The sequence below is a fragment of the Plectropomus leopardus genome, chromosome 10 (assembly GCF_026936395.1).
Source record: "Plectropomus leopardus strain MGB_pleo_1.0 chromosome 10, ASM2693639v1, whole genome shotgun sequence".
Taxonomy (NCBI): domain Eukaryota; kingdom Metazoa; phylum Chordata; class Actinopteri; order Perciformes; family Serranidae; genus Plectropomus; species Plectropomus leopardus.
In genome coordinates, this window is record NC_142185.1 from 10,019,595 (window position 1) to 10,040,192 (window position 20,598).

The 20,598-nt window shown below is 38.7% G+C and overlaps 1 protein-coding gene across 1 annotated transcript in view; it reads left to right on the forward strand.

Moving 5' to 3' along the window:
* The window catches only part of LOC121949092 (polycystin-1-like protein 2), a 45,922-nt gene that overhangs the window by 3,181 nt on the left and 22,143 nt on the right, over positions 1-20,598 (forward strand). The window contains exons 4-25 of the mRNA XM_088083858.1: positions 1,632-1,742; positions 3,465-3,612; positions 4,286-4,515; positions 4,661-4,851; positions 7,034-7,250; positions 7,456-7,554; positions 9,063-9,252; positions 9,825-9,957; positions 10,067-10,214; positions 10,567-11,799; positions 11,917-12,059; positions 12,167-12,352; positions 13,399-13,536; positions 13,823-13,969; positions 14,074-14,198; positions 15,686-15,806; positions 16,118-16,249; positions 17,719-17,832; positions 19,140-19,254; positions 19,351-19,541; positions 19,620-19,850; positions 20,487-20,588. Of these exons, the coding sequence (XP_087939984.1) occupies positions 1,632-1,742; positions 3,465-3,612; positions 4,286-4,515; positions 4,661-4,851; positions 7,034-7,250; positions 7,456-7,554; positions 9,063-9,252; positions 9,825-9,957; positions 10,067-10,214; positions 10,567-11,799; positions 11,917-12,059; positions 12,167-12,352; positions 13,399-13,536; positions 13,823-13,969; positions 14,074-14,198; positions 15,686-15,806; positions 16,118-16,249; positions 17,719-17,832; positions 19,140-19,254; positions 19,351-19,541; positions 19,620-19,850; positions 20,487-20,588 (4,445 nt within the window). The remainder of the gene's footprint in view (positions 1-1,631; positions 1,743-3,464; positions 3,613-4,285; positions 4,516-4,660; positions 4,852-7,033; positions 7,251-7,455; positions 7,555-9,062; positions 9,253-9,824; positions 9,958-10,066; positions 10,215-10,566; positions 11,800-11,916; positions 12,060-12,166; positions 12,353-13,398; positions 13,537-13,822; positions 13,970-14,073; positions 14,199-15,685; positions 15,807-16,117; positions 16,250-17,718; positions 17,833-19,139; positions 19,255-19,350; positions 19,542-19,619; positions 19,851-20,486; positions 20,589-20,598) is intronic.

A 20,598-nucleotide genomic window follows, 5' to 3' on the forward strand; every position in this document is an offset into this window, starting at 1 on the left:
ACTACCCATTCATACATTCCCAATGTTGCTTATTCTGTCCAGGTTGACAGGCAGTGCAATCATTCCCAGTATGCTTTGAGTAAGAAGGAGTGAACATCAAAATCACAATAGCAACCACAGCCAGTTCTTGTCCAGTGGCTCTTGCACAACAGAGTGCTTGACTCTTTCAATTACATAATAAGAACAGATTTTTTTTTTCGTGGGCTCCAAATAAGAACTCACACTCTTCAGTTTCAAACTTGCACTCGCCTTGCCTGATTTTGACTTTTTTTTTTTTTAATTTGACTTAGCAGACATTTTCAGTTTGAATGGACAGACATCTTAGTCTTCCATGTACAAAAAATAGAGGCGACTGTGAAGACAACCTGGTTTAACTTCCAACTTGTCAAATACTGTAGCCCTTGGCATCAGATACTGATGCACCGACGCACCCATAAGAGGCGGTATGACATTGGGCAGCGGCATCTTTTTATGCCCTGTGTAACTACTGTAGTATACAGAACAAGAGAGTCTGCATAAGGTCGGGAGATGGACAGTACAAACAAACTTTAAAATGTGTCCCGTGTGAAATCAGAGGTCAATCATTTATTGTAATAGAGTTCCCCAGGGATGATGGTTTCTATAGTCCAACCCTGCAGCAAACCTAGCCCTGATCCCTCATCATAAAGCCTATGGGATTTTTCCATTGAATTTTGGATCATTGCAGAAAAAAAGCTCGGTGGCAAACAGGCATTAATGATACTTACACGTTTTGTTCAGCAAGATGATCTTAACAAATGAACACCACTTTAAAGAGTTTTAAAGCCTTAAGGCAGTTACACCATGGTCACGTGGCTTCCCCTGCAAGGCTGTATGGCCGTGTTTGGTTTGATAGTCATCTGTAGTCTCGTTTAGCCACTTGTTAGCAACTGTCTTAAGACACATAAAAGCTTCAGAGTTTGTGAGCGGGGTATTTACTGACATATTTTATGTCGTAGAACAAAACCTGAAAGTCTCTTAAGCTTGTCTTAACCACCTTGTTTCAGGCATCAAATGAAAATACCATTCAAAATACCCACTGACTTTGAGACAAGGGAACTGGAGGCACTGAAATGCTTGCAGAATTTGGGGTTTTAGGACTCATTCCCAGGGTTCCCTATAAAAATGATTTAACATTTTATATAACAACATAATGTGATACTATGCGTAGCATACTGCACTAGAAACGCATGTCACGTACATAACCTTAGTACCAAACCATGCAAACCTTGATGGTTTTTCTAAACCTAACCGTGTGCTTCCATTACCTAAAAATTGAGGGGGTGGGGGCATCTGTATCTTGATCTGATTCTTTACTCTTTGTGCCTGCAGCGGCAGCAATTTGAATACAATCCAAAACAAGCCAGCGAAAAAAGTACAATTACATTTGGACATTTGGGACAGATATGTCAATCCTGCAATAGCTCTTTAAAACCGATTTTTAAGGATTTTCTATTTATGATGACAATGTTGATGAGGTATGAGCTGTAAGACCATTAGTTGAGTAACACCACCAAACTATTAAATATCAAGCAATTTAACTTTCAGTAATGTCATTATTGTCATTGCTGTGCGTTATCAGTAGCTGATTATGTCCTCTGTGTGATTCCCAGCTCACTGCCACGGCCAGCAGGTTTGCCAGATTGGTCAAGTTGTAAACTCCTTTGGTGAACCTTGTCCTTATTTGGGGAGCTACCTGTCTGTGGACTACCACTGCAAAGATGGTGGGTCACAGTAATTCTGAGCAATCATAAATGTTCTACAGGGAAGTTCTACATCAAGATGTTGCAGGTCTGATTGTTTTCCATCCAACACTTTGCTGAATTCACTTAGTGGACGTTTATATGGTGAAAAGATGAAACCAATACAAGCATCAACAAAGAGGTCCACTATAACAAGAGGGTTCCAAAGAAAGCACCTGTGGCTTCACAGAGATTCACATTATAAGCGACAACCCCTTTCTTTTTACGCCAACACATTATGGTCCCAGTGGACCCTCCTACTATGAAATGTCAAAATGGCTGACGTGAAAAGACCTGTTCTTCCCAAATGTGTTTTTTTCAGGCCCCGCTTATTAGTGCTGAGCAGTAAAACCTAAATCCAGACTTTCAAACATCCTTTCAGGCACTCACATACCATGTTTTTACAGACTCTTGTATTTTTTTACTGTCTTCTTGGTTCTATTTTAGTTTCAGCAAACAACTAATCTGTGACTCAAAGTTATTGCTCATGCATACCAAATTATTCTAAAATATATTAAGCTCTGAAAAGGATGGCACTTATAAATGATTTCTGAAATCTGTTTATTAAATTTTGTTTATTTTATATAAGAAAAGCAGTCACCTATACAGAGCAAATGAAAAGGGAAAAGGGGATCTCATGCAAATTCATTATACAACAAAAAAGTCATCCATTAACATCGTATTATCTAAGCATAATGCCTCAAATTTTAATAGTTGCTAGTTCAGCAAAGCTAAAAACCAAATACAGTCTTCTTCTGTGGCTAAGTAGCAGCATATTAGCAAGAGGATAATAATTGGCGTATAAGCTACTGTTTCATTACGTACAATTAACGTCACTCGACCTGCATATCTTTTATCTTTTGAATGTTTCTTCTCTTCTTCTTTCCCTTTCTTTCTGAACTGGACATCTGATGGTTTTCTTTGGTCTTTTCATGATACACCCTTGACTCAATTTAACATCATCACCTTTTCCCTCCGTCAAACGCCCATGTGGTGATGTTCAGCATATTCCAACATGCTCTTTTGTTGAAAGGACTGCAGCAGGCAGTAGTTCTGAGCAGAAGCTCTGTATTGCGTATTGAGAGTTATGCAGACGCTTGACGGATTTAATGCGGTCAGACATGAAAGTGAGTTCCAGTAAAAACCCGACAGTTGTGGCAGTTTTTACATTTTCACATAGCGCAATAAAAGTAAAAGTATCTGTGTTAATTTTATGAATGAAATACAATTTATTTGGAAGCAGCTGGGATTATAACAGGTCAGTCTATCCCTCACCCCCCTCCTTGCTTTTCCTCTGAGAGTTAAACTCAGCCTGCTCTCAGCCTCTGCAGCTGTGAGCTGATCGCCCTCCTGTCTCCCTGCTGCCTTTTCTTCTGACGCACACAACCTGTAGACATGACTCTCAGCAGAAAGTTGACATGATAGTATGGGCGCCCCGCACCTACTCCACTAACGTGACGTGGAAATGAGCGGTGGAAAACTTGCGATTTTTATTTATTTATTTATTTATTTTGCGGGTGCTTGTGCGCCCCCAAATAGATTGCGCCCTGGGCGGTCGCCCACATTGCCTATAGCAAAAACCGTCCCTGGCTGCTGTGCTGTCTGCTGAGATGATTAGGATGTGTGCTTGTCTTTTTTTTTGCCCCACAAACCCAGTTGTGTACAGGTACTTTGCTACATTTCTACTCATTATCTCCTCCCCAGGCCTCTCGCTGACAGTGGTCACTGTGGCTGCTGTTTTTGATGACGTCACTATCAGTGTGAAGTGGCTTTTACATTTGCTACTGGATGGCCTTAGCTGCAAGCTAAGTACTGGAGATGGCCATGTTACTCATCTGCAGAATCCAGAGGGGTGAGTAGAGATGAACTATGTGGGTTTGAAGTAGAGTAAATAATACTCATTGTGTTATAACAGCTGTGTAGTGTGTCTTCTAGAGTGTCTTCTTTGGCTCTGGCTTTTTCAAGTTTGAGAAAAAAAAGACTTAATTTTTACAAATAAGCATCTATTATTGAGAAGCTTGCACAATGCATTATCTGTAATTAATCAAAAATGTCACCCATACTGCCATTAAATTAGACGAAAGCTTTCATGTAAATGGTAAATGGACTGTATTTGCATAGCGCTTTTCTACTCTTATTGAAGCGCTTCCACACCACATTGTCACATTCACCCATTCACACACACATTCACACACTGGTGGCCAAGGCTACCATACAAGGTGCCACCTGCTACTCAGTAATCATTCACATGCACTCACACTCTGATGACATGGCATTGGGAGCAATTTGGGGTTCAGTATCTTGCCCAAGGATACTTCGACATGTTGCCTGGAGGACCTAGGGATCAAACCACTGACCTTCCAATTAGAGGACGACCCGCTCTACCCCTGAGCCACAGAATACAGCTCCAGTTTTATTTGCAGAAAAATGTCTGATTTGACTTTGCTGTGTCTGACCTTTGTAGCCTGAATTACTTTAATATTCTGTGGTCACTGCTAACAGTTTCTATGTGTGCTTTTTCTCAGGTTGGAGAGCAGCGTGGTGCACAAATATACTCATCCAAACACATTTGTTGTGGCAGTTGAGTGCACCAACAGAGAAATGCACATCACAGCTCAGAAAATAATTACCATTCAAGAGCCCATCACAGAGTTTGGTGTCATCAGGTGCTATGCTGGAAATCTGTCTTTTCATGCAACTGACTGCAAAGCCCTTTACGGGGAGCAATTTCAAATTCAAATGGAAGTAAAAGCCGGTAGGTGACAACCCAGTAATACCATAATATACCATGATTTTTTCTGTCCAATTTGATATCTCAGCATAAAAGCATCTGCTTTTGGTTTTTGTGTTTTATTCATTTCCTTTTTTTGTGTTTAAATGCATTTATTTTCTCATGGCAGGTACAAATGTGGCCTACAGAATCCAGAGGGATGACATGTTGTTGTCCGGTTTATCTGTGTTGAGAGGAAATGCTCCCCAGAATATCACAGTGACACCACAAATGATGAAGCAGCCTGGGCCTGGCTGCTACCAGCTGACCCTTTATGCATCGAACTTGGTTACATTCCCCGAAGTGTCCACACACTTGCAGGTAAATCAACATTAATCAAGTCTACATCATCTTCTATAGATAAAGCAGTAAAAAGTAACATGATGCATGATCCCGTCATGTTTTTGTTCTGAGTGTGATAATGGCATATGAAAAATAATATTTGAAGTTGACATTTTCATCATTTGATTAAAGTGCTGATTAAAGAAATAAGGCCTCTCTAAATAAGAAATTAAATTTAACCTTTAATTATAGCACTGTGTCACCTAATCGGCTGTTAACAGCAGAGCATGGAGAATGCATTACCCCTCTGAACTTCATCCAAATCAGTATCCTGTGAGATCACCACTGACTTTAAAATTTTAATTTTGCCTATTAGTGTCATTTTTAAAACTGGAACATTGTAATAATAATGCAAAATCAATTAATGTTCGAATTCAGGAGGCATGTTCATGTCTGATTTTCTTGACTAAGCCAGGGTTTTTTTCTCATGGCAACATTACTATGGACAACATCTAAAGTTTTACAGCCATTATTTAGCAAGATAATAGCAATTGTTCTTTTTTTTTTTTTTGACCACAAACAGGCCGTATCAGAAATTTAGTACCTCTGAAAAAAATAAACTACCTTTAATAAACTAGAGAAATCTCTTCACAAATCTCTACAGAGTAAATACTGAAGATACAAGATGAAGTTTTCTTGTTTCACACCACTGCTTGCATATCCTCAGGGCCTTAATAATGTTTTTAATGCATTTTGTTTCTCAAAGAACATTTGCAAAGTCAATTTTTGGAACTTTACAAACCTCTGTTTATTTCCATTTTTACTAGCAAACAGTGTCCTTCCTCTCTGTCTTTCTTGGGGAAACTTCTGCTTTTCTTGGCACATTACCAACCCCTGACAATCAAAGAATAGTGTGAGAATAGTGTGGAATATTAATCGTGTCATCCTTGTGTTTGTGCATGTGATCACATACCAAGAGCAAAAAATACAGGGACCCATTCATTAAAACTTTGCTCTATAGCACAACTACTGGTGAAAAACTCCACAGGGTACTTAACAAATGGATAAGTCTTTATTGTTGTGAATCATTAATGGATTACTGATTATTAGCATAAAGTTAATGATAGGTTATAATGCATGGGGTTGTATATAAAAAAAATAAAACAAATAAACAAATAAAAAATATTTGGGGTTGCCATGTTGTGAGTCCTCATCCTTCACTGCATTGCAGTGAAAAATTAAAACTCTAGATCATCCAGATTACTGACAACTTAATAATGAATTATTTATTTTGTAAGTGAAGACCTTGACAACTAAAAAATCTAATTGCAGGCGTTAGTCTGAGAAACACATTAGTGGAGCAACAGCTTCAGTGCTGTATGTCCAGTCCACTTATGATGCATACAGGTGCAGTCTGGAGTTGTAGGTCAACTACATTTTGGCAGCGCATAGAGGCTAATGTATAATCCCTATAACCTTTTTTTTTTACGCTGCCTGTTTAAGGCAGGAATATCACACCGTTATGCCACCTCACCATTCTGTATTAAAGGTATGATTGCGGAATTGGGGGACAGGGTTTAGCATTTATGATGGCAATAAAGTTAATGAAAACGCCAAGTTGAGGTCTGTATAAAAGGGACAGCCGGCAGGACGGGACAATAGGCGGAACATTTGTGACATTTTGAAGGTGTGTTTTGTGTGCGACCTACCGTGAGAGATTAAAAAAAGCAACTGTTATCAGTTAGCAGTTAAGTCAAAGAAAGGGCACAGCAACTGTCCATTTGGAAAACAACAAAATTGGAGACCTTCTTATTCTACAAGGAGAGGATGAGATTGGCCGCCATATAACAGAGATGACACATGACAATTATTAATGATGTCATATTAGTAATGTCATGCCATTGTTATTGTTTAAAAAGATATGCTTAGACATAGGATATATGTTACAGACACGGTTGTACTAAATAGCATGCCCGTCAAGTCTCTTTTGCTTCCGCAAGTTCTGCGTTAAAAAAAAAAAAAAAAAAAAAAAAGACTTTTAGGAGTTACACGCTTAAAACTGTGTAAACATGTTTAACATATTGACATGTTGTGTAGACATACCTCATGACTTAATTACACAGTGTATTAGCTTGTATCTGTTGTAATAACTTTCCCAGACAAGTAATATAAAGGGAATGTTGATGTGTTTCTTTGTTTTGTAATTCTTCATATACTGCAGATATGTGAGTTGGAGAAAGTAGCCAGGCTTCAGGCCTTTGTGTTGACAGAGAGGGATGATTGTCCAGACTCTCCAGATATTACAGTTGGAGTGTCCCTTGAACAGGGAGCACCTGTGCTGCTGCTTTTCTCTCTGAGTGAAGACAGCAGCTCATACTCTGAGACCAGAGAAATGATTAAAAGCAAGGCCGTTTTCCATTTCAGACACCCAATTCAAGGTATGGAAGATGTATCAAAAACACAGGCCAAATATAAGGAAAATTACCACCCACTGTGATTTATAATTTGTGAAACAGTTAACCAAGAGCAATCTAAAAAATACCAAAAAAACATAGGCATTTAATACACATGTTTAAGCTGTGTATATGTGCAGATTTTATGTGGAAAACTTATTGTATTAATTCAGGGAATGTTTTGCTGCAGGATCTTTTCAAATGAAACTCAGAGCATGGAACGTCTTCTCCTCTTTAGAAGTGGATATGTCTGTTTTCTGTGGCAAGGATGCCACCATAACACTGAATGGTCATAATGACTATTTGTTTAAACAGGTAATAATTTACCTTCAACAATAATATTTTTGATTTAGAGGGAGGAATATGTACCCCCTGTAGCTCTCCTCCATGTGATTTTTGATGTGTTTCATACTAACTACTGCATTTCTAAATCCTTTTATTAATTTTCTTTTCAGAGAAATGAACATATTAGAGTTGTCAGATCCCCAATGGAGGCCATTGCAACACCCTCGTATTCAGTACCAAGCAAAAATGTAACTATCACACTTTCGATAAGTGATGCAGCCAAACTAAATGACCCGCGGAAAAAATACGAGTGGGCATGCAGTGAGTATTGTGCTTTTTCTACTCTTTTTCAGCTCATTTCAAGTGTTAAATGTTTTGTGGGTTCAATATTTATTGGATAAAGTTAATAAAGTAACATATTTTAATGTGGTGTTAATGTGTTGATTGACTGAGCTACAGATGAGACCAGGACATTGTGTATAAAGGAGTTAGCTTATCAAACCACACTATCTTTGTTAGTGTTCCTATGCCTGTGAGAGGGGTGGAGCATTGATCTAACAAACCCCGGACCTTCATCTGGGAGTCTGGTGTTTGCTTCCCGTGTGAATGTGATGGGTTTTTTTCCACACCTTACCATGTGCCTCCTTTCCCTAATCCTAACTATCTGTGCCAGCATGTGTGTTAGTTGACATCCCAGTGTTCGTTCGTTGCCTAAACATAACCATGTGCAGCGTAATCTCACCATGTGCTTGTAGCACGCAGAAGGATACCTAGAGTGTTATAAGTAGACATGGAAGTCCCTTGCAGAGTGGCAATATGTGATGACTATAGATGAATATGTGTTGGCAGGACAGAGGTGCTAATGTGAGCCAAACTTTGATGGTATTCAGGACCAGCTTCTGCAGTGGGGAAATAGTAGGCTTCATAGCTGAAGTGTTAGTTGTGAATTAGGAGTTTTTTTAATGCAACCTGTAACCCAATGAACTATGATGTGGTCCCTAGCCATGAAAGAAACACTCTGCTACTACTGTAGGTAATTAGGCAAGCTAGTCCATCATACTACAGACTGGATTCTGCATTTGAGTAGATAAACATGCTTTAATTAATCTCTAGCATTTTGGTTCATGTTTTGGAGATGTTCATGGATATGGCTAATCTTCTGAGATTCTTTTGCCTGAATCGCACAAGGTGTTTCAGATCATAAATTAATAAGAACATCATTAAGGCCAAGACCAATGTATACAGGTAGAAATGAGATGCTCAGAATGCCTTTTTACAACATCATTAGAGATGTAACACAATATATGAAAACATTAACGCCATTGGTGTGTCAGATATTACCACATATAGTTTGTCATATAAGGACTATGTGTAGCTATTCTTATACAAATAAACACAGTAGATATAGATATACCCAAACACACATAACTTTCAGACTTAGTCTTCAGTGTTTTTGTATTATTATGTCAGTTGTTATTGCAGCTGAATAATGACTTTCCTTGCTGTTCGCAGAGAATCCCTGTCGATGCCAGGGAAATTTCGAGGGACTGACCTATCACATTACAGAACACTGCCAACCAGATCCATTTCAGTTCATTAAATATAATTTTAATGTTATAAATAGAGCTGATACGAAAGTGGAAAAAACTGAATCCATATGCATCACCCTTAACCCCAAGAAGAATCTGCCAACTTGGCTAAGGTACTTATAATTTATCTGCACTGATTACTACAAGCACTGAACCTGACATCATCATCTGTGTTCCCAATACCTAATCTGACAGAATATTTCATGTGTAAATGTAATTTTCATGCAGTAGAAATCGGCCAGTGAACTTGAACAAACATACAGAATAACACCAGTGATTTCAGAAAATGATGGAATAAATGAAACTTTCTAAGAGTTCACGTATCTCATTTGTTTTAGACCAAAAACTGCTTAGTAAAGATAGAACTTTTCACAGCAGACAATCTGACCAATCAGAAAGATACAGGCGAAACTAATTTTGTTAGCAATGGGCCAGTCCTATCAAGTCACCCAGTAAGCCATGTCAGTGCACCAGTTTGCACAATACCAGTACCTTGGAATGAGCTCACATAAATGGAATGCAGTCGTTTTTGATTTTTGTCATTAGATCAAGCAGAAAACTAAAAGTAAATTGTTTATTAGTCATGGAGTTTATACACCTATGCAATATGTTTTTACCAAGCTGTTTTTTGTATACATTTTTGTTGTTAGTTAACCAACTTTTCTATGTATTTGTTATACCATAGTCTCGCTTGTACTGAGGGCTGTAATCCAATACAGAAGAACAAGGATGCAAAAATCAAAATGGATTGTAAAGGACAGCAGTGCCCACAAATTGTGTGGAACATCGAGGACTTAAGTGATGACAAAAACTGGCCAGTAAGTCTGATAAATCAATTTGAGATTGTCTGGGACTCAAAGATCAAATAGTGTTTAATAATGTAATGTAATGTCACTGACTTATCAAACCTTCATGTTAATTTTACAGAATGATATAGAAAAAGACTGCTACAAGAAGGCAAACAAAAGGCCACTTGTACTTAAAAAGCATGGTGGCACTGAATACACTGTGAAAGCTCAGATTATTGAATTTGCCAAATCTAAAGGTCTGAACATCACTGTGGTGATAACGTCTGGTATGTATACATAATTCAGAGAAATAATGTTTAAGCTGTTTTGGGAATTATATTGCTTTAGTCTGTGATCAGTTTTTGGTTGAAACCAGTATTAATTTATCTCTGAGGTAATGCATAGTCAATGATGAAAATCGTTTTCTCACGTTTATATTTGGTTAATTGAGGAAGATGAATTAATGCAAGGAAATTAACTCAACACCATTGCCGAAAAACCAGTACTACACCAATTTAAAGTAATGTTTTAGTGTTGGTCTTTTGCTGTTTTTGACCATTAAATCAAGATCAACAAGCATAAATAGCACTTTTGATTCTTGGTAATAGTACACATTGTCCTTTTCCTTTTCCACTAAAGCGGATGTGGTACCTCTTTACCACACATTCATCATAAAGACATCATCATCTACAGAGAAATCAACTAGTAGCAACGTCAAGGACAGTAAAGAAGACAAAAAGGAAAAAGACAGTAAGGAAGAGGATAGTAAGGAAAAAGACAGTAAGGAAAAGGATAGTAAGGAAAAAGACAGTAAGGAAAAGGATAGTAAGGAAAAAGATAGTAAGGAAAAAGACAGTAAGGAAAAGGATAGTAAGGAAAAAGACAGTAAGGAAAAGGATAGTAAGGAAAAAGATAGTAAGGAAAAAGACAGTAAGGAAAAGGATAGTAAGGAAAAAGATAGTAAGGAAAAAGACAGTAAGGAAAAGGATAGTAAGGAAAAAGACAGTAAGGAAAAGGATAGTAAGGAAAAAGACAGTAAGGAAAAAGACAGTAAGGAAAAGGATAGTAAGGCAAAAGACAGTAAGGAAAAGGATAGTAAGGAAAAAGACAGTAAGGAAAAGGATAGTAAGGCAAAAGACAGTAAGGAAAAGGATAGTAAGGCAAAAGACAGTAAGGGAGATGACAGTATAGAAAAAGACAGTATGGAAAAGTCCAGTAAGGAAGAAGACAGCAAAGAAAAGGACAGCAAGTTAAAAGACAGTAAGGAAAAAGACAGTACAGAAAAGGACAGTAAGGAAGAAGACAGTAAAGAGAAAAACAGTAAGGAAAAGGACAGTAAGGGACATGACAGTAAAGAAAAAGAAAGTAAGGAAAAGGACAGTAAGGAAGAAGACAGTAAAGAGAAGAACAGTAAGGAAAAGGACAGTAAGGAAGAAGACAGTAAAGAAAGGGACAGTAAGGACGAACACGGTAAAGAAAAGGACAGTAAGGAAAAAGACAGTAAAGAAAAGAGCAGTAAGCAAAAGGACAGTAAGGAAGAGGACAGTAAAGAGAAGAACAGTAAGGAAAAGGACAGTAAGGAAGAAGACAGTAAAGAAAAGGACAGTAAGGATCAAGACAGTAAAGAAAAAGACAATAAGGAAGATATCCCTGCTGTTCCTGCCTCTACATCTCCTGCCTCTACAGACACCACTACAACATCTACCACCGCAAACACTGCTGATGCATTTCAACACACAACCATGGACAGTTTTGACAGCCTTAGGTGCAGCATATCACCACAGACAGGAACAGTCCTTGAGGCTTTTGTTATAACTTGCAATACTGAAATTCCTTGTTCCGACTGTCAGTATTGTTTTAAGACTATTGATGGTAAGTAATTCTGGTCAGAAAACCATTATAATATACTGATTTATCTAACCTTTCCCCCCCAAAATCAGCTATCACATAAAAACCATCTAATTTATTTGCTTTTTTGAAAATTGTCAGGTAAGCATCTGCGTTGCAGTAATGACAGTGAAGTGGAGTCTGTCTTCCTTCCTCTTGGAAACAGCAGTTCTAACTACAACCTGATTATAAAAGCAACTGCAAAAAATAGCAGCTTTGTAACTAGCACCACTGTGACTGCGAAGGTTTGTCAAAAACATGATTTAAAAAATTAGTTACTAACAGAACAAGACCAATGGAAATGTTGCAGTCTTCCTTTTCTTTCAGTAATACAATGTCTTTTTCTACTCAGGTGCTGGATTCTACATCAGACTCCAGCTCTTCATTAGACGGTCTTAAGGCTTCAGTGGAGAATGCTTTGGCTCAGCTTGAGGAACAAGGTCAACTGTCCGGAGAAACCGTGGGACAAATCTTTAGTTCTGTTGCCAACAAACTGAATGCCCAATCTGATGAATCGAAAAAAACTGAAAGGCAAAAGGTAAGTTCACTTTCAGGCTGAAAGTTGTCGACCTATTTGGACGTGCCTCCCTGAAAATGTGGGGACCCCTTAGTCATCACATGGTAAAGGTCAGTCAGTGACAGTCAGTTAGTGACCTTCCACGTCAACCTCTAACGTTTTAGGTACCCTTGCGGTGTCAACATATGATGTTCTGAGTTCAGAGTGAGAACGGGTTGGATAACCATGTAATATGAGGAGGTGGATGGTTCCCACAAACAACTGACTTTAGTGCGGTAGCCTGGAGTTCGCGTCCCGTATGTGTGTGTGTGTGGGTGTTTTTTCCACACCTCACCATGAGCCTCTTTTGCCTAAATCCCCGTGACTTTGGTGCCCAATCCCAACCATCGTGACTGTCCGCTCTGTTGTGGGAACATAGGGACCATGCCGCGTCATCCACAGGTGCATTTGTTGACTTCACAATATCGGGTGCATCATCCCACCACATGCTTTTGTTGATATCACCGTAGAGGCATCCCGGAATGGCATAGGTTGACGCTGCCAGGATAACTAAAATGTCATAGGTTGCCATGGAAGGTCACTGACCGACTATCAACAATTCGGGGTGAGACTATGTTGGTATCTAAACAACAACAACAATATGCATTTCAACAAATGCATATGTTCAAATTGTCTCCCCTCTAAATGGGGACACGACTTGTCAGTATGTCAGGTTTTGAGTTGGTGGAAGGAAATTTGGACACAACTAAGCTGAGCTATGCAAATACCATAACAAGTAACAAGTAATGTGAATACTTTTGCTGTTGAGTTTTAAAAAGTCATTACTCTTCAGTGACTCATGGATTGCATTTACAATCAATGTGTATGTATGGTATATTACTTCATCTGCCACCATCAAATATGTGGCTGACAGCCCTCTTCAAGACTCAGATAAATGCAATCTACAGATAGACAGACTGTCTCAATATGGGAAACTTTGTATCTTCATTTGGTTAAAAGATATTGTGAAACTAAATACTACTCTAAAAATTTTTAAGAAAGTGTTTTTATTATTATATTTGTTAAAGCTTCGTGAGAAGATGCTGTACACAATGATTGACATAGTTAAAGAAACTCCAATCAACACTCCAGATGAAGTTCAAGTGACAGCCCGAGGACTTACTGCTGTCGTCCAGAGAGGCACTGAACTCAGCTTCTCTGCTCAGGTACGGTCCAGTGAATCACACTGAGTAAAAAAGCAGATTACGGATGGAAATTATGTGTCAAGTGCTGTTTTAATACGGCTCAGGGCTTTTTGTTAATGAATTGCTGTTGGAAGGACAAGGCCAGCTCAGCTTTGCAAGTTGTATTTGTATTTGAGGCAGGATATTTGAGGTGAGAAGTCAGGGGAGTATTATTATTTCCTTGATAGAATTTTTTTTTACTTACTACTTTTTATTTATTACATAATAAAAAATGTCTGTGATTGTGAACTTTGATTCCTGGCTCCAGGAAGAGGCGTCATTATTTTTTGCAGAACTGAGCTCATCTCTCATTCACATGGACATAAACAAAAATAAAGAAAACATGAATGAAGTACACACTGCAGCCAGCACCATTGTGGAAGGAGCAAGCAATATGCTGGACTATTCTTCCAGTGTGAGTTGTTTAACCCTAAATTCCATGCTGATGAGATTTACTTATCTAACTCTGCATGATTGTACCCTTCTCTTGTCATAAATGCTTTGTGTTATATTTTACAGAAAAACATCTCTGATGCCCTTCTTCTTGCTATGAGCAATACACAGAGTGCACTGTTAGCGTTTAAAGATGTTAATGAGAGGCCAACTATCATCCAACAGGGTCATATTGGTTTGTTTGTAAAAAGGTAAGATGCTCTTTGGCTGCAAGCTGTGATTTATAGTGGATAGACTTAAAGCAGTGGTTCGAAGTTTGGGGGAATATACTGATTTCTTTCTGGTAGAGAGTTAGATAGGAAGACCACTCTAACATCTGTATAGTAAATAAAAGACTACAGCCAGCAGCAAGTTAGTGTAGCTTAGCACAAAGACTGGAAACAGGGGCTATAGCCTGGCTCCACTGAAGATTACAAAATCTGCCTACCAGCTCCTCTAAAGCACTAATTAACACTTCATATCTAAAAATGTGGGTTTATGTGCTGAACTGGACTGGCCTGGAGCAGTAACTTTTTAGAATATCTGCTGGTTGCTTGGCAACCTCATGATGCTGACAACACTTCCCAGACATAAAACTGTATAGCACACTGCAACTTGTGGTTTTGTTTTGGTTTGTTTTTTTGTTTTTTTTCAGAAATAACCTTTTAATTAGTGAGCTTTGCTGGTGCTTTTTACCTTTGAAGACAACCAGGCTAATGGTTTCTCCCTGTTGAAAGTATTTATGTTACAATAACAGTTTGTAAAAAGCTGAAGCTTTACTGGACAGATATGAAGGTGGTAAAGACTTACATTTTACATGTATTTCGATGTACTGGTAGATCAAAAAATTGGGTGCTTCGCTTAAAATGCAAGTTACTAGTTGGCAACTGTTTTTGTTTTTTTAATACAGTGCCACAAATGCCTATGGCTGTTGTTATTTTGCTGACATTTTGTGTGTGTTAGTGTGTGTGTGTGTGTGTGTGTGTGTGTGTGTGTGTGTGTGTAATTTGCTTCTTTGCATATTATAACTTATAACAGTTAATCACAAACAATAAAATACTGTGCTATTTAATCTCATTGATCTTGTTAGAAGTAACTAAGCAGTGTTGGGGAGTAACTAGTTACATGGAATTATATTACAAAATAAATATAATTGTAACAGATTGCAGTTACAGAAAAAAATGTAATGAAGGTACAGTAAATAATCAAAATGTTTCAAATGGGTTTCATCCAAATGTATCCTTTATATGCAGAATATTAAATTCATTCTGTTGCTTTTCAGGAATGCTGTCTTTTGGCATAGCATATTTCGGAACATTTTTCTGCTTTATTGTCCAGTTTAAAATATTTTTAGGAAAGTTATCGTAAAATAATCAGTTACAAAGTTACAAATGTAACTATAATAGTTACATTATGTATTAAATTTTTAACAGGGTAACTAGTAATCTGTAACCTATTACATTTAAAAACTAAAAGTTCTAACACTCCTGATAATAAAACATCGGCCCACATGACACTCAAACTGTAGAGCAATTTGTCTGTCCTCCTCCAAACATTTAGGGGCGAGATCCCCAAAGATGGATTAAAACTGAATATTTATTCCCAATGAAGAACACAAGTAAAATAACATTGAAAAGAAATAGTACAACTGACTATACCAACTATCTTTTAAGAGTCTGTTTTTTTTCTTTTCCCTCAGAGTGACACCAGAAAGTTTGCATACGGAGTCTATAAATATTTCTGACAGTTCCAGCCCATCATTTTCTCTCCCAAAACTGACCTCTGATATGTTACCTAAAGATGAACCAGTGGATATACGAGTAAGTCCAGAGTGCTGATGTGTGCATGTGTGCGTTGTGTGAGTCAGTACTTCCAAATGGTGTATCAAATTTAGGGAGGGGGGTACTATCATGTTCAGTATATGAGATTTAATTTGTCATGTGCTTGTGGTGAATTGGTTCAGGCTTTTACTTCGCTATATATATAAACACATTATTACTGATGTCTCTGTCCTCATTTCACCTTACCTACAAATACAGATGATGGTGTGCATGTTACATCCCATATTTTTCTCAGTGTCTGACCTGCTAAAGGGGTTAGAACCTACTTTGTGCTTTAAATATGTTAACAGATGCTGAGTGTTGACAAAAACCCATTTTCCTGGAATGAGCGAGGGAACATCAGTGGCCAAATAGGTGCTCTATCCCTCACAACAACCAGTGGCTCCAGTATCAATGTGGAGAACTTGAGTGAGGATATCAAGGTCAGTACAGCAGCTGAGAATTGTTCTTTGGTCTATTGTGCTCTCCTGTCGAGAGCATGTTGACTGTAAGGACAAATCTATAACTTCTTCCAAGAAATTGTATTTCAACCATGAACTCAGGGGGCTTGTGTGGAGTACTCTTTGAAATGAAAAGGTCTGACATTGTGCAGTATGTAAGTGAATACTTACAGAAAAATGAATTAAAAGCACTTCACCTGTTTTTTCAAGAGATACTTGTGGCTGCAATGACCAACGGGATAAGTTGAGGCAGTATCACAACAGCATTGTCAATATATTAGTTGGACTTTCAACTTCATTGCTAATACATTCATTGCTCCCCTACCAAGAGGAGTGCACTAAGGAGTAAGCTATACTTGTCCCCAGTCCATAACATCCCATAGCATCCCAGGTGCTGCATGCTCTCAATGTTAAAATGCTTAGGTGTGTTGTGAGTCATTTACCTTTATTCATAAGAATGGCATGCCAGGTGTTTACTTTTAAGAAGCCATGAGTGACTAAATTCACAGAAGTTACCTAGAATTACCACCTTCTGTTTCTTTCCTTCCATGAACCCATCAAGTTACAGATACAGTTTAAATCAACGTTTGTCTCATGACAGTTGCAATGCTTCACATGTTGCTGCAGGAAGCTAAATATTCTAAAATGAGGATGCTTCCCACACATCTTCAACCTCGTAGCACAGAGGATCTATACAATCACATTTTCAAGGTGGACACCAAATATTGTTGTCAGCAATTCGGTATCTGACCAAATGTCTCCAGTTCTGTTCAAGTTATGACATTGACTAATGGCCTGACTAAAAGTGTTTTTGCACTACATGACCTGACCTGAAGTTGGCCTATGACCTTTTGGATATAAAATGTCATTACTTTCACTCATTTTTGAGTTATGGCCAAAAGCATGTTTTGTTAGGTCATAGTGACCTTGACCTTTGACCACGTAATTCTAATCAGTTCAAGATAGAGTCCAAGTGGTTATTTATGACAAATTTGAGGAAATTCCCCCAGTGCCTTCTTGCCATCATGTTTATGAAAATGACAAAGATGCGGACCTTTGTACTTAGCCCTCTAAAATCTAATTAGTTCATCATTCCCAAGTGGATGCTCTTATCAAATTTGAAGAAGTTCCCTCAAGTGGCTATTGAGACAGGTGCACGTGTGAATGAAATGTACATACATACAGAAGTACATACAGAAGTACATACGGACGTACGAACAGACAGCAATCTGACAACATAATGTATCCAGTCACGGCTATCGCAGAGGCATGAAAGCACTGCAAGGTGTAAACAATAGAGGACGCATAGAGTCTACAGTCTGTTAATGGTAACAGTGTATATGTTGTTTATTAGTACTTAAACCTTTTATACATATGTAAATAGAAAATTTCTCATTTGTATTCAGCTTGTGTTTTTGGGTCCATTTTCTGGCCTTTTGCCTCGTCCACAGATTCTCTTGCCAAGGCATGTTGGAGAGCAGGTGAACACCTCTGTTTTGGACCTGGGGAACTACAGCACAACCGCCATAGACATTCGTTCAGCTGACAATACATTGGTGATAAAGGTCCAGTAAGATGTTATCTACATTTCTGAAAGTGTAATAAGCACTTTAAAATCAGCTTTGGTCTCTTTTTACAATATGGACAGTTTTATGAAATTAGTTGTATTACTAGCAAGACTCTCACAGTAACCCAGTCAATTCTTATTCCTCAAATCCCAATGCTTTTCATGCCCTTGGCATGTGATATGGATGCTGAAGGCGCCCTCCCTAGTGTGTTTATGAAACAAACCCGGCTTTCAAGTAACTATAAGATATCCATTCATTCATTTATTCATTTTCTGTAACCGCTTGTCCTCATAAGGGTCGCGGGGGGGCTGGAGCCTATCCCAGCTGTCATCAGGCGGAAGGCAGGGTACACCCTGGACAGGTCGCCAGACTATCGCAGGGCCGACACATACAGACAGACAACCATACACGCTCACAGTCACACCTAAGAGCAATTTAGAGTCACCAATTAACCTGAGCCGCATGTCTTTGGGCTGTGGGAGAAAGCCGGAGACCCCGTAGAGAACCCACGCAGACACGGGGAGAACATGCAAACTCCGCACAGAAGGGCCCCCACCCACGGACCGCACCCCGTTCCAACTGGGTTTCATGTATAAGATATCCATCCATGACAAAATCTGACACTAAGAGCAATTACTGTCATGAAAAGGAGAAAATCTGCATGGGGTAGGAGGAAGGGGAGGTGGATTAGTCAAACAAAACTGAACTTTTTGCCAGGAGACTAGTTTGTGTCAGTGTTGTTTTAACATGACATTACACGATTTACGTATGGTTGCCATGCACTGATGAAAATGACAGATTGACATCATGAAAATTATGTAACAAAACTTACTTGTTTTAAGTCAAAACATGATCCCTTTTTTTAATTAACGTAACCAAGACGTTTTGTAACAACAACGTAATCACCGACCGTTTCCCAACATTAATCAAGTGTTACAATGCGTTTCAACTTTGTGTCACATAGAACAGTAAAAGGTGCCTTGTGCATTGCTTTAAGACTCCTAGAGGCATGACAAAGCATCAATGTTTGATGACCTGGGAATGAGAACAGGTTGTACAGATTTTGCTACAGTCCCTAACATCATAAATTCTTCAACTGTTACTAATGATATATTTCTTATTGTACTGTTCTTCTTTATCCTTGATATCAGGGGGCTAAAACAATAAACATTGAAAACTGTTAATAAATCTGGATTAAAATCAGTATTGTACTGTTTAAATCACAAATGTTGTCTTTGCTTTTATGGATGCATCAGCCTTTGCACTGAGAATTTTGCTGCATCTGTGTCGACACACTTTTAAAGATGGTGCCTTCAAAGGATCCTTTACCGATCAAATTGCTCCTTGGTTATATGGACTATCCAACTGAAACAAATAATGTAGCAATGACAGAGATGCCTCACCATGGAACAACACAAGGTACATCTGTCTTACATTGCTTGTTTTTGTATGTTTTTATCTTTGATGCCTTTTAATTTGATTTGATATTTCAGTACGTTTGTGTGTCTTATACAGAGGAGAGATACTCTTGGCTACTAGACCCTAAAGATTTAAAGGGAAACACTGGATTACACTATCTCGTAGTGAGGCCCATTGTCGGTCCAGGTATAAAATCCATCAATGCCACTTTATCAATTACCTCCATCACGGCCGCATGTAAATTTTGGGATGAATCAAAATTGGACTGGAGCAAATATGGATGCAGGGTAAGCACAGTAATTCAATCTGCCAATCATGTGTTTCCCAACCTTTGATGTTAATAATTGTTGTTGTTGTCCTCCAAGGTTGGTGTGAACACCACACATTTAGTCACCCAGTGCCTTTGCAACCACCTTACCTTTTTTGGGAGCTCTTTCTTTGTCACTCCCAACCTTGTCGACCCATCACGCACTGCTGAGCTGTTTGGGACTTTTGCCGAGAATCCTGTGGTTGTCTGCTTTGTGGGGTCACTTTTTGTGGCCTATCTCTTGGTGGTTGTGTGGGCACGGCGAAAAGACATTCAAGACATAGCCAAGGTACAGTATATCTAATACATTATCATCAGTTGTCACGTTGCAGCTTTGCAGTGGACTCCTGCATCTACATATTATGTTTTAGGTATCCTTTTGCATCTGTTGTTTACATTTCGGGATGTTGCTACCCTGATGTCAACAAATGCACATGGTGGGATGACATTGCACTTGGTTATGTTCAGGCAACAATAGCACATGGCAATCAACACTCTGACAACAACAAGCGCGCATGCTGGCACGGGATGATTACCCAAAGTCACCGATGGTTAGGTGTAGGGGAAGGAGGCACATAGTAAGGTGTAAAAACCCCATCACATTCAGATGGGAAGCAAACACTGGACCCCTGCATGAAAGTCTGGGGTTTGTTGGACCCAACCACCACTCCTCCCACCCACTGTTACTTATATTACGCCGTCCTGCTGTGAGTCATGCGCAAACAAAAGATGACTTTGGACATCACGATTTTATGCCAAAAGCACTGTCAAAGTAGTAGTATTTTACAAGTTAGGAATGAGAAGGGGCTGGTGCATCTCCAGTTATAAAGTATAATTCATAAATGAAGTAAAATAATATAAAATGTAATCCCACTCAAAATAAGCATCAGTAAAGGAACATGCATGTTGTTTTGCTGGTTGGCAGGTGAAGGTGACTGTGCTGGAGGACAATGATCCCATGGACGAGTACCGCTACTTGTTGAGTGTAAGCACTGGACATCGGAGAGGAGCCTCCACTTCTTCTCAGGTAAATATGT